This window comes from Mesocricetus auratus, unplaced genomic scaffold (assembly GCF_017639785.1).
Source record: "Mesocricetus auratus isolate SY011 unplaced genomic scaffold, BCM_Maur_2.0 Super-Scaffold_100691, whole genome shotgun sequence".
Classification (NCBI taxonomy): Eukaryota; Metazoa; Chordata; class Mammalia; order Rodentia; family Cricetidae; genus Mesocricetus; species Mesocricetus auratus.
In genome coordinates this window covers 13,747,179-13,761,103 of record NW_024429267.1, presented here as the reverse complement: position 1 = coordinate 13,761,103, position 13,925 = coordinate 13,747,179, and the positions used below count along the sequence as shown (strand labels likewise).

The 13,925-nt window shown below is 41.5% G+C and overlaps 1 protein-coding gene across 2 annotated transcripts in view; it reads right to left on the bottom strand.

Annotated features, from left to right (window-relative positions):
* Positions 1-13,925, bottom strand: part of Wdr72 (WD repeat domain 72) — a 169,249-nt gene that overhangs the window by 118,254 nt on the left and 37,070 nt on the right. For both annotated transcript variants that reach the window (XM_021229378.2, XM_013116125.3), the window contains exons 11-13: positions 12,882-13,130; positions 10,256-10,476; positions 7,121-7,316 (exon numbers count right to left, since the gene is read on the bottom strand). In XM_021229378.2, the coding sequence (XP_021085037.1) occupies positions 7,121-7,316; positions 10,256-10,476; positions 12,882-13,130 (666 nt within the window). The remainder of the gene's footprint in view (positions 1-7,120; positions 7,317-10,255; positions 10,477-12,881; positions 13,131-13,925) is intronic.

The window sequence follows — 13,925 nt, the reverse complement described above, 5'->3', positions numbered from 1 at the left end:
CACACAAACACACACACACACATACCTACACAATCACATGCATACATACACACTCACATATTCACACACACAGGAAGTGGTAAAACAAAATTTAAACCTGGGTAATTTAACTCTCCACACTAATGTTCTTACCCAATCTGGGCACTGCCTCCTACTTAAGAGATTAAATTTAGTTGAATATTCAGTTGCTAAATCTCAAAGTTCATGAAGTTCCCTGCTGTGTTCCCTATCCATGCACTCATGATTGCACACACAACTCCAAATTACAGCATGGTTGGGATAACCAGGGCCAAGGAGGAGAAAGTGAAGATTCAAAAGCAGGCTGCACAGCAAAAACAGACATTGGATAATGACTCTAACTATTATTACGATGAAGGAAAACAGCCTTAGACAAGGTGCTATGGGGAAAACCTTGCCCTGTACACAAAAGTATCCTATTTTTCCTTTCTAAAAGCAATCATCTCAAGGGGTTCCACCTGAAATATGTCACAACAAAACCAAGCAGCTTTGGGAAAATGACACATTGGAGGCTCGGCTACTGGCTAGATGCTGCACACTCTGAGCCCATCTCTACCATGTGTGGTGATAATAGCCCTGCTGACAAGGCATTCCACATGCTGTAACTTTACCACTTTAGCTAGACAATAGTGACCTTGGTAGGAAACCAAGCAAATTATCCTCAGAATTGTACAGTTGGTCATGGGGGTTCTCCCAACATTTTTATTTTGTGTTATACCAGTATTAACCATTGTACTCCACGATGGAGTAAAATGCACTGGAAAACATTTTCCCATACCATCTTGTATGCTACTTTGCTAGGGCAAAGTTTGAGTTTAACCACAGATTCTATGCTATTGGAGCAAATATGACCATTGACCTAGTAAACTGTAAGCCCCATCCATTTATTCCTCACCGTTTTGACTCTACACAGTTCCAAGGCAAATCATTGGAAATACTTGGAAAATATGGCCTATTAGATTTGAGTTGACAAGACTCATCTCTCATATATTTTTCCTTTCTCATGATTGTGTGGATTGCTTCCCTGTGTGTATGCACCTTTGCATATATGTGGATGTCTGCGTGTGTGTAGCTGGGATTGATGTTCAGAACATTCCTCTATCATTCTTCTGCTTTATTCTTTGAGACAGAGTCTGCCAAAAAAATCCAGGACTGACTAATAAGGCCATCTTGCTGTGGGTGGGGGAGGGATGTGTTTACAGAGAGAGATGTCCTGTCTCTGGCTGGAATTACAGGGCAGCTGTCACACCCACTGGACAGGTTCTTGGCTTATGGGGATACAAACTCTAGTTCTCTTGCTTGTGGGTCTTAAGCCACTGTTCAGTGTTTTAGCCACGGAGCTATCTTCCAGCCCAGAATCTTTCTGAATTAAAAAAGACTCTTGCTACTCCCATCAAAACCATGAAAACAAACTCCCTAATTAGACAACAGCATTGAAGACCGAAAGGGCTTTCCAGTTAGTTCTAATAAATTCATTATGTGAAAGAAATTGTGGGGCTGGAAATGTACTACCTATGGTAGAAGCAATTTCAGCATTGTTTTGCCCAGCTACCTTTCCTGAGTTTCAGGGTCTGCTTGAGCCTTGACACACTCCTGCCTTCCTGTCAGCTGTGGCTTCTGCTGTCAGGTGTGCCTGTCACTAACTGTCTCCTGTTTATACTTTGCTGTTTCTAATCTGTCACATGAGAAATCAGATGGCCAGAGCTGTTAGAACTATGTGTAAATTAAAAGCCACTTTCTGAGAGATAACCAGAGACCCTTCTTCCAGAGAGTACCGAACAATATTCTGGAAGCTGTTCCCTCTCTTGCCAGCAGTTTTCTTATCTGGCTCCTGCCTGATGGTTGCAGAACACTGGCTTCCATCTGCAGGAACTGTACCATGTAATATACAGTGAGGGACACACCAGAGTTCATGAAGAGACACGTGTTCCCGTGTATGGGTGACACCCAGGCAGCAGCTGCCATAGACACACAGAGGCAGTCTTACCTGCATTTCCTGTCTAGTGAAATGAGAGCAGCAACCCCAAACCTCCCCAGTCAGGAACGCAGATTGAACTAGGAATGAGTTGCTAAAAAGACATGTTATGTGTATGAGTGACATATTTGGTCATGTGTATGTATATTTGCAGGTGCATGTACATGTATGTGTGGATGCGTGTGGCTTGGCTTTCTGAGGTTGGTTTTGGATGTCTTCCACAATTGCTCTCTACAGTTTTGGATGTACATACATGTACATATCTGGAGTACAGAGGACAAACTTGCAGTTTGTCCTTTTCTTCCACTATATGGATTATGTGGTTGAAATCAAGTCACCAGACTTGGCCACTAGTTTGTTTGTTTGCTTGTTTCCTACTGAACCATCTCAATACCTGTCCATCTTAATTTTTGAGGCAGAGTCTCTCTGAAAATGTGTTCATTTGACTAGGTTGGGTGTCCAACAAACCCCAAGGATCCTCCTGTCTCCACTTTCCCAGACAGGAATGGCAATCATAATTCTTAGATGGGCTCTAGAAATAGAATTCCTGACCCTCATGCTTATATAGGCACTTTACTAGATGAACTATGTCCCCAACAATATCTGGTAAGAAGAACAATCTTTATTTATGTTATATTATCCAAAGTTGCCTGCTGCCTGTTTCTGTTTTGTTGAATAAAGTTTTATTGAAACACAGACTTGTTCATACTTTAAGTATTGTATACAGCTTCTCTGGAGCTACTAGAGTAATTTCAGAAGTCACAGGAAAAACAAGACCCCAAAACTGAATATATTTATAATTCATCCCTGTGCTGAAAAACTACTGAACCATTCCATCAAGAAATGCTTTCCCTTTCAGCAAATGAGATTTCATTTTTCCCACAAAAAGATAATTAAGTGGCTCAATATGGTCTGTGTTCTAACAGCAGCCCAAGTTGAGCACAAACATTCAGGAATAAAAATAACCATTACATTAGCAGCACATAAGAAATTCAATGTATAGGTTTGTATCCTGCAAATCTGTTACCATAAACACAAAAGCCCTCAAATATGCCAAACGTAATGTCTAAAAGGAATAATTAGCTCGGAGCTGAAAATTATTTCTCGTGTACATGTAGGGAAGAATCGGTAATGCATTACTCCTATTGTGCCAGCCATGCAGCAGTGAGACCCAGAGTCCTCAGTGCCAAACACACTGTGGGAGCACAAATATTAATCAAAATGACATCTCCAATTTTTCCCCTTCCTAATCAGGCCTAAACATCACGGGACATCCAGCAGATCAATAAGTAAAACTGGAAGCTCTCAGCACTCGACGCTGTAGCTCTGCCCTCAGCCAGGACAAGAGCCTTCAGTGTTAACCAACAATCCCCCCTTTTGGTCATCCATGAGGTGAGCATGCCCACCTATGACCCCAGAGCATCACCTAGACATGCATCCAGCCATGCCACCTGTCACAGAAAGAAAGCCCACATAGAGTTTCAGCATGAAATCGGCATGGGAGCATAGCTCTAGAATATGTCTTTTCTTTCCAGGCCCTTTTCCTTGATTTCCTATCCCATTGACACTAGCTATTTCCCCCTCCTCAGGGCTCTGGAGGTGTGCGGCTGCTGGGAAATGTCTGACTCACTTCAGTCAATTGATTCCTCCTTTGTGTTTCTAGGAGGCTGAATACTGGAACAAAGAACACATCCAGTCACGTGATTTGAACCCTGTCGAGTGAATTGCACAACCACAGGCAAGGGGACAAAGGCCCAGAAAAACTCCTGGAGTAGAAAAGACTTTGTCCTCCCTCTGAGGAAGCAGCAGCTTCAGGACCCTGTGGGATATGAGGAGCAGAAAGCTCATGACTGTTTACAGCGAAGCAGGAACTGTGAATGCTGGGAACTCCATCCTTTAGCCACTGAGGCCTAGGAACATTTGTTACTACACTCATTCATCCATTCATTAGTTCATTTAGCTGTGTGCCAGGCACATCAGTGACCAGGCATATTCTATTTCTTAGGCTCCTCTAAAATAGTTTTGGTCTTAGCCTGGGTTTCCTGCTCCACTACACGTGGCAAACCTTCCTGACTACAGATTTTTCCACCTTTATATAAAAAGAATAAAATTACAAAATTAAGCATGAGAAAGATGATAGTGCCACTTTATCCAGGTTATATCAAGCTTGGGAAGGAAAAGATAGTCCCTTAAATCTTCAGCAAATGGGGCAGGAGAGATGGCTCAGAGGTTAGGACCATTTTCTGTACTTCTAGAGCAACTGGGTTTAATTCCCAGCACTTTCATGGCAGCTCAAAACCATACAGAACACTGGTTCCAGGGGACCTAACATCCTCCTTTGACAACCACAGGCATGTAATATATACACAGGCAAAATACCCATACTCATAAAATAAGTATACTTAAACTTCAAGGGGGAAAAAAGAATTGTAAAGATTAAGGATAACTCTCAGCAAAGTTAATACCAGACAGTAGCCTAAAAGAAGTTAGGTAAACTTAGTTTAAAGGAGGACAGAGGTCTGCTGGTCATTAGGGTGGAATTTGGTAAAAGTAAGGAACATGTCACCCATATAATGGCTCAGATAGATATAAATAATAATACTTTTAATCCTGAGTAAATTCCTAGGTTGAAGTGATATTGTTTAAAGAAATTAAAAAAGGACCACAACATAGTTAACAAAGAATAAATAACATCATTTGGAACAAACATCCCATAGGTTAATTTGGCAACAAACATGTACTTATTTGATACAACACTTCTACATAAATGATATTCAAAGTCAATTCTAAGAGACTCCTGAATGAAAATGTGTTCTGTCAGTGACAGCCACTACACTGATCATGGTCCATTAGACATCCCAGCCCATCCATTCCTACTGCCTGTGTCCTGCCTATGCTCATGTAGGCTGATGCCAAGAACCAGCCCCTCACCTCTGATGTCTAGTAGAATTAAATAATGACAGTAGTCATTAAGAGGATGAGAGTTCCTTCATTGATTTCCCTCCTTCGACCCTGCATGGCTGCCTGGAGCATTCCCAAACTTCCTGGTTTTGAGTTGCATTCTGGTTCTTTCTGCTTCATTTATTGAGGTGGGGGGGTTTGGGGATGGAGATGCCTGTTGCTGCCTATGCCCACATGTTAGGAAACACATCACCCAAGCCCAGATTCCCAGCCTGCTCCCTCACCCCTACCCACACATTTACAAATATTCCATTTGTGAATGTCTTCGCATTTGACAAATATGAGACGGATTCAGCTTCTTCCTGCTGGAACTGATTGAAATATAATGCAGGCATCTGTTTATTGACATGGAAATGTACATAGCAGTAAGGAGATAAGATTTATAGTACCTAAGTTCTGATAGTGAGATGGAATTGCCTCTTTAAACTTTGTAGAATGATGAGCACTTGTGAGTGACCACATAGTTCTTTGTTTGTTCTAGATTCTATTGTCTATGAAAATAGGTTTGGTCACCAAGTATCCTCACTAAAATCCCCACCAAGCACCCCCTATGTAAATAAACACTGTGTTTCACAGAAAAGGGCTCACAGCTGCAGTTAAGGTGTGTTGGATTCTTTGATGATGATTTAGTTAATATTGCTAAAGGTTTACTGCTTGTTTTCCAATATGAGAGGTATTGTTTCATTTAATCCTGAATGATGACATCTATTCCAAAGACAAGAGACTGTCTTGCAGATAAGCCACGTGATTTGCCCATGGCCAGTAGTTCTTCCCTAGCAGGTTTTGGAGGGAGTCAATACTTTCGAATCTCTTCTACCCACTATACTCACTATCACTCAGAGCCATAGGCTACACACAGATTTTTTTTTAATTTTCTTAATTTGAGCTGAAAAGGTGGCTCAGTAGTTAGTAGCCTTGGCTGCCTTTGCAGAAGACCTGAATTCAATTTCTAGCACCCTTGTGGTGGCTCACAACTCTAACTCCAGTCCCTGGGGATCCAGTGCCCTCTTCTGGCCTACTCCAGTACTACATGCACATGATGCATGACCACGCACCTAGACATAACACACATAAAATAAAATAATAATACTAATATCAAAATTACCACAATTTTGGATTTATTGTGTGAAGTGTCACCAAGGACCTAGAACTGTCTCCCACTTCTTAGCTATGCAGTCTTGCATATTTACATAGCAGGTGTGGCAGGACCCATCAATATAACAATGACTAGTATCTCTCCTCTCTAGTTCACAAGTTGTGAGATTCAAATGAGAAAATGAACATTGGAACTGCCAAAAAGCTGCTAAACATGGTCCAAATGCAGGGCAGTGTCAGGAGGCCCTTGAAACGCCAGTACACAAATCACCATCATTGGCCCTTTACAGTCAAAAGGAGAGAATATTGGAGTGCTTTTTGGCAAAGCCTAGGTCCAAACTATATCAGGAACTACCCAGTCTGTTAACAACCCAACCTAAAACCACCACTGTTTGATCAATAAAAAATATGCAACAGATCCTGTGGAACACACTCCCAAGAGATCCATGCTAACTCATATTCAGTAATTGCACTGCCCTTATTTGTTCCCAGGCCTTTCTGAAATGTGTTATTTTGTCTTCAGACATCTAATCAAACTTGAAAAGGAAAAGAAAGCCCTTCAGTGTTCAAAACACACAGCCTCTATGGTGTGATATCAAAAAGTTCAGTTGAACTACTTAGTCTTCAGTTTCCCTGACTCAAGTTTTTTGGAGTTTTTATAATTAATTATATTCCATTATTACCGATCATCAATTAGCTCAAAATGTTGCTGAGTTGGTGACTATGCTGAAGAAGGCAGGATTTAATGATAATTTGAGACCAGTAGGACACTAAATTTCTCTCTTGTTAATAATTAAAGTAGATAACTTATGTTTTTATTTATAGCTTCCAGAAATATCCGGCTCATTCCTGAGCAGAGCCCTGTCAGCTAATCATCAGCTGGTCAGGATCTGACTTAGGCCACTGTGTTTTATTTCCCACACTTCCACTGCAGCTATAAATGTAGCACAACCAAGAGTGAAAACAACTGAGGTCATCGACGTGTGAGTTATGGAACTTTCCATCTGGACAAATGCTTTCACACCACAGACAGACGGACAAAGGATAACTAGGGCTAACCTCTCTGCTTACCTGTTTCAATTTCCCAGATGTAGACAGAGTCATCTGCACAACCCACAATGAGAAAGTTCTCCACTGGGTGCCACCTGATGGTCCTCACAGGGAAAAGGTGCTTCCGGGCGCGCAGGAGGCACTGTCTCCCTTCCAGGTGAAGGAGAGCCACAGAGTGGTCACCACACACACAGCAGAGTATTTGACCGTCATTTATCTGGAGAAGCACAAAAGGCTCACGTCAGTGAAAAGCCATATGCTACCTGATGAGACAGTTAACTCTCTTTCTCCCCAACCCCCCGCCACACACTGTTCTGTTATAGCTATTTACAAGAGTGCATTTCTGCATTAAACAGAGCTTCTTCACTGGGCACTCATGAATCAGCTGTAGACACACAGTTTAAACTCACCAACCCACTAGGAAGGTCACGAGGCAGGAGCGAGAGGGAAAGGGCAGAGCCAGATCCTCTTGTAAGATAGTGAAGAGTTCCCATCACTCAGCAAATGCAGGCAGCAATGCTGATGTCGGAAACAGTGCAGAACACAATAAACCCCAGAACTCATTTGTCACCACAAAAAGAAGCTATTTGTGGACACAAACTTCAGCCCAAGGGTATCAAGAGCTGAGACTTTCCACTTAAAGCCTCAAAATGTGATTTGGTTAGGTTCCCAGAAGTCCACAGATTCTAATCCAAGCAGAAAACTTAGTGTAGACAGAATCTAAAACAGGGCAGTGTTAGATGGTTCCTGCTGAAGGTGCCCTCTCGAAAGTGTAAAGACATAAGGAGTTTTATAACACAGCAGTCCTGAAGACACTTGGCAAGTCATCAGTGTTCAACTTCACCACCCAACGTGGGAAGCTAATTGATAAAATGAAAAAAATTAAACAAAGTTAATGAGTGATCTGGGGATATAGTGGTGAACACTTGCCTGGCATGCACACAGCCCTGAACTTAATCCTTTGTACCACTCGGAGGCTGCTGACCCATCCAGAATCACAGCTCAAGCACTGATGGCTAATCACCATGTGGGCATTGGGCAGCATGCCTCCCCCCCCCAGTTTTAAGGAAATTAAAGAATCCTAGGGAGAAAAAAAATGACAGATATGATACAGACAGAGGCTAGACTTTAGAAAGAGTCAGATGTCATAGTTCCCCAGACATCCTACCTTGTGGAAAAGAAGAATACAGTTTCTAGAATGTGAAGCTCCATGTGATCCAGAAACACACACACACACACACAGGAAAACAGACACACACACACACACACACACACACACAGGAAAACAGACACACACACACAGACACACACACACAGGAAAACAGACACACACACACAGACACACACACAGGAAAACAGACACACACACACACAGGAAAACAGACACACACACACACACACACACAGGAAAACAGACACACACACACACACACACAGACACACACACACACAGGAAAACAGACACACACACACACACACACACACAGGAAAACAGACACACACACACAGGAAAACAGACACACACACACACACACAGGAAAACAGACACACACACACACACACAGGAAAACAGACACACACACACACAGGAAAACAGACACACACACACAGACACACACACAGGAAAACAGACACACACACACACACAGGAAAACAGACACACACACACACAGGAAAACAGACACACACACACACACAGGAAAACAGACACACACACACAAACACACAGGAAAACAGACACACACACACAGACACACACACACACAGGAAAACAGACACACACACACAGACACACACACACACACAGGAAAACAGACACACGCACACAGACACACACACACACACACAGGAAAACAGACACACACACACAGACACACATACAAACATGTACAAACACACAGAGAGACACAAAAATAGACACAGAGACACATGCACACATAGACATTACAGGCACATATGTGTGCACATACATAAAACACATACATCCCACATACAAACAGGTACATACACACATACACAAACACAAGAATATAAATCAAATGGTCATGAGTGATCACAGGTTAGATGACCCAGACCAAGTTGATTCAACCCTGCTTTCTAAGCATTCGAAAGCTAGAAGATTAAGTAATTCCCAGGGAAGGAGAGGGAGAATTGCAGAATAGCGTGCTTTTGAAGGTAGAAACAGTATTTCTGAATTCATGCCTTAAGTTCTATTGAGTCCCCATGCTGACACCCGTTGCACTCTTTCAATAAATCCCTGCTTTATCTGACTTGTTTTGAGTGGATTCTGACTCTAGCAGCTACATCTGTGACTGGGGGAGGGGAAAAAGGAAACAGGTGTGAGACAGACTTGGACTTCTGTCCTAGAGCAAAAAAGAGAAAAGAAATGAAAGAGAGCAGGAGAGAGACTCAAGAATAAAATACATTCCACAGTATTCCAATTGTCCACATGGAAGTTTCTGGAACAGCATTTCTCTGTTTAGTTTAATCCTTTCTGATCATGAAATATGTTTCTTCATGTCTTGTTACCAAAATACAGTGTCAATTTCTACATGTTTGCACTATATAGACATAATTTTATAAACCAAACTAACTTACCACATATCTTATTTACATTGCCACATACTTTTTTCTCAAAATCTGGTTCACAGTTAACAAAGATCTCTGCTCTTTGTTAACTGGGTTTAAGTTGATGTCTTATGAGGAGAGAAGCACTATTTTGTTTCCCCCATCAGGGAGAATGATGTTCATGAATTCAATATTTATTAAATGTTCATCCAGCATTTACTAAGGAAATCATAACTAAACTTTATATATTCCTACATTCTTTGGCTTGCTTTTGCATAATCTTTGAATTTATTTTAAAAGTCCACACTAAAAATTAAAACAGAATGAGGGAGAAGAAAATCTGATTAGTTTGTGTTTAATGAAGAAGATTTTATAAAGCTGTAAGTGATCCAACGTTTACTTTAGAAACATTGTATATGTGATACATTATAATAAAAATAAAATTCATATTGAAAAGTTTGAAGCAGCTAGCCAACTGTAGGAAGAAGATCCAGTAGTTTGTTTGTTTGTCTACTGTGGGAAAATAGGGTTTTGTTATTATTTGCTTTTTAAATTGTGTGTTATGTTTTACTCTTTATGTTTACTTACTTTCAAGTTCTCTGGTGACATCAAAAGTCTTGTTACTGGACCAGATTCCAAAAAGAATGTGTGCAGAATTTCTTCCTTAAAAATATCCCACAGGATCACACAGGAACCTTGATCCCCAGACACCATCCAACTTTCGTCTAATTTTGAAGCAAGACCGTGAGGGTAAAGTAATGACGTCACACTCTGGTGATGGCCTCTGAGAAGCACATGACAGGGGGGATCTGGAAAGTGGTCAGACACAAAGTAGGACAAAATTTATCTTTGAGGTAATTCTAAGTTTTTTGTTTCACACATTTTCAAATATGCACACAGTTGGCTAAGAAAATTATCCATAAGCCTTAGTGGGCCATCTCAGAAAGCAAAATGCCCCATCTGATGAAGCTACAGCAAGCAAGCTTTGAGTGAAGCTGGAAGATTGGTCCTTCAAGCCTCCTGTTTGCCGATGGTTGTTGACATGCTCCAACATGAGAGGACTAGTCACTCCCTCTTCACAAGAGTAGCCACGTTAAATCTAACAGAAAAGAAAAGCAAATGTCTCACGACGTTTTGCTGCAAAAGAAGTTTGAAATGATCAAGTTCTCCCTCTTTTCCACTGCTCACAGGTAAAACACACCAGGCTCAAAGTCTGTCAGAAGCTGGGCACAATGTTTAAATCTTGCTGCTGAAGGAATCTTCCCTTTTCCTGTGAGTCAGTCACTTCCCGCACCTGCATGTGCGGCCACAGATGTGGACGTGTTGGTCCTTTCTTCTGACTCACAGCTTCTACCCATCGCTTGAAGAAACAAGTGACAGCCGCTTGTTTGGACAGACTGGGATGAAATGACTATATTCCCAGCACAACGCCTGGGAATCACACAGGTATGTGGGCAAGCGGCTTTCACACGGGACCTGAGCTAGAAGTCAGGCCTTCTGGCCCATGGCTTCCCTTGTCACCAGCTCCTGTGGCTCCTTTCATTGCTACCCACACTCTCCAAACTAGAGAAGGCCTCTTTATTCGAACTGAAATGGAATCTCAAAGATCTGTTATTTTGTTCTGCTTCATTTTCTGGCCTTAGCAAGCTATAAATGAAAGGATTCAGGCATTATGCTGGCCTGCCCTGTTACCTGGCAGAATGCACTCAGGCAGCACTCTGGTCAGCACAGGGTTCGGACCCCTTTAAAAGACAGACCCCGCCCACTTACGCTGTCTTTGCTCTCTCCTCTTGCTCTTCTCATACCCACTACCTCTTGCCTTCTTCCTCCCTCTCTCCCTCTCCCTCTCCCTCTGTCTCTGTCTCTGTCTCTCTGTCTCTCTCCCTCCCTCTCTCCCTCTCCCTCTCCCTCTGTCTCTGTCTCTCTCTGTCTCTCTGTGTGTGTGTGTGTCTGTCTCGTGTTATTAGGATACATCGGCCTTGATTAAAATATCTGCCATCGCCATTTCTTCTGACCTTTTCATGGCGGCTGTTTACCGACTTACAATCTCTGTTGGCACCACTGCCATTTATTCCTCTGTGGTCACCCACAAGTCACTCACACTCGGTGAGTAGTTCAAGTGTGGAAGAATGAGGACTAGATGAGGGTGCTCTAATTGTAAAAAGTACAAAAGCAAAGCAACAACAAGAAAACTTAGGACGTGTAAGGCCCTAGGTTTGATCCCCAGCACTGCAGGGAAAGAAAAGGGAAGTTCATTTGGAGATCTGACAGCTGAATGCTTATCTAGCATGCATAATACCCTAAGTTGAACCACTCAAAATCAAAAGAAAAAAACCACAGACATACTTTTTTAAATATATATCCTAAAATTGCCATCCCTTCTTGTCTTCCCTCTCCTTATATGACAACTCATTGTATAATGAAATTTGTTTAGTAGGCATTAATTTTCATAATGCACAGAGATGAGTAAGAACACAGATATCATTTCAAGAAAATATAAATAAATACAGGAAGATACCATTTTATTCCTCACTGGTAAAGATTTAAATGTTTTAAAAACATAAAAGGTGATCAATATTTGGGGAACACTCACAATCTCACAGTTTATTATTGAGTATTCATGTATCTGCTGAAATCAGTTATTTATGGAACCATTCAAATAGCTTAATTATCAAAATCAAAATCACAAACTATTATTGATGTAGTCATTCAAGGATAATCAATTTTAAATCTTCCATAGTAGCCAAAGGCTGGAAAACTTAAGTATCAATTAACAGAAAGTTTTTCAACCTCAATTTTGGTTATTATTTGTCATTGAAAATGAGCTCATGAAGAATGAGCACCAAAAATATTTTATTGATATTTATTTAATAATAACTCTGCATGGCATCTATTTTGGTAATATAATTAAAACACGGCACACGTTGTGCTGGTGTGTGTGTGTATGTGTTTGCACACAAACACATATACAATTTCAGGAAGTATATTGAAACTTTTACATGCCTTTAAAGAGGAATGAGAAGCTTCAGATGGGACAGTACAATATTCTGCTGGAGTGTTCATAAACCTATTGCACATGCCTAATTTATTATTAAACCATGCACAAATTTATATGCAAATGCTATCAAAGGTCTGAGGCCTTTAGGACATTTTTGTATAGCTTGTAGAAGATTCCATAAATTAAGTAAATATTGTGAGTAAAAAATTCAGTCACCTTTCAATAAAGAGTCCCCTTCTAGGAGTCCTGCTTTGGCAGCATTCAGAGCCTCAGTGATGAAAATGGTCCCGTCTTCGCAGCCACAGATGAGTTTATCAAGATTTGGAATGTACTCTGATGAGGTGATGGCCGCTGTCATTCCCATCTCATCTCTGGGCCCAGAGAAATGGTCTGTGATGCTCTGTGACACTGTTTGATGCTTATCAAAATTATCCTGGAGAGTCCAGGTGGTGGTTACTGGTATTTCTGAAAGGAGCACATTCACAGGGAAAAGCTGACTCACTTAGTCATAATAGATGTGGAAAATCTGATCAAGTTGCCATCTCTTCAGAAGTATGAACTGGGTAGAAAAGCTCAGTCCCACACAGAACCCTGGTCTATGTCCCTTGGGTTGCTCAGCTGAAGGTCATTTGAATTATGTCGATTGTATTTGTGCATCAGATCCCCAAACTTATATATGTTTCATATTGGTATTACACCCCCAGTTGATTGGCCAAATGCCTCACAAAAGAACCTTCAAGAAGGAAGGATTTTCTTTAGTTCAGAGTTCAAGAGAACTGTCCGTTATGGTGGGGAAGTGATGACTGGGGGCTGCAGGCAGGGCTCACTTTGCATCTGCACTTAGGAAGCAAAGAGCAACAAAAATGGTGCTCAGATTGCTCTGTCCCTTTAATTCAGTCCAGAACTCCAGCCTGTGCCATTGCACTGCCCACATCAGAGATCCTCCCCCCGCCCACCTTAGATAGCCTGGTCTAGACTCTCTTCACAGACATGCCACAGGCATGTCTCCAAGGTGACAAGTTAGCAGTCTGGACAAGGGTCTGGGTAGACTCCTCACTCTTCTTGTTTGTAGAACCAAATGGCTCAATGCAAAAAGTCTCTGAACTAATCACAAATTAGTTTTCAGATAACAGAATCAGAAACTGAAACTTCTGGGACCAGATAAGTGGATCATCTGCTAAAAGCATCTACTGCTTGTCTGGAGGACCCAAGTTCAATCCATAGCACCCACTTCAGGTAGCTCACAACTACCTCTAACCC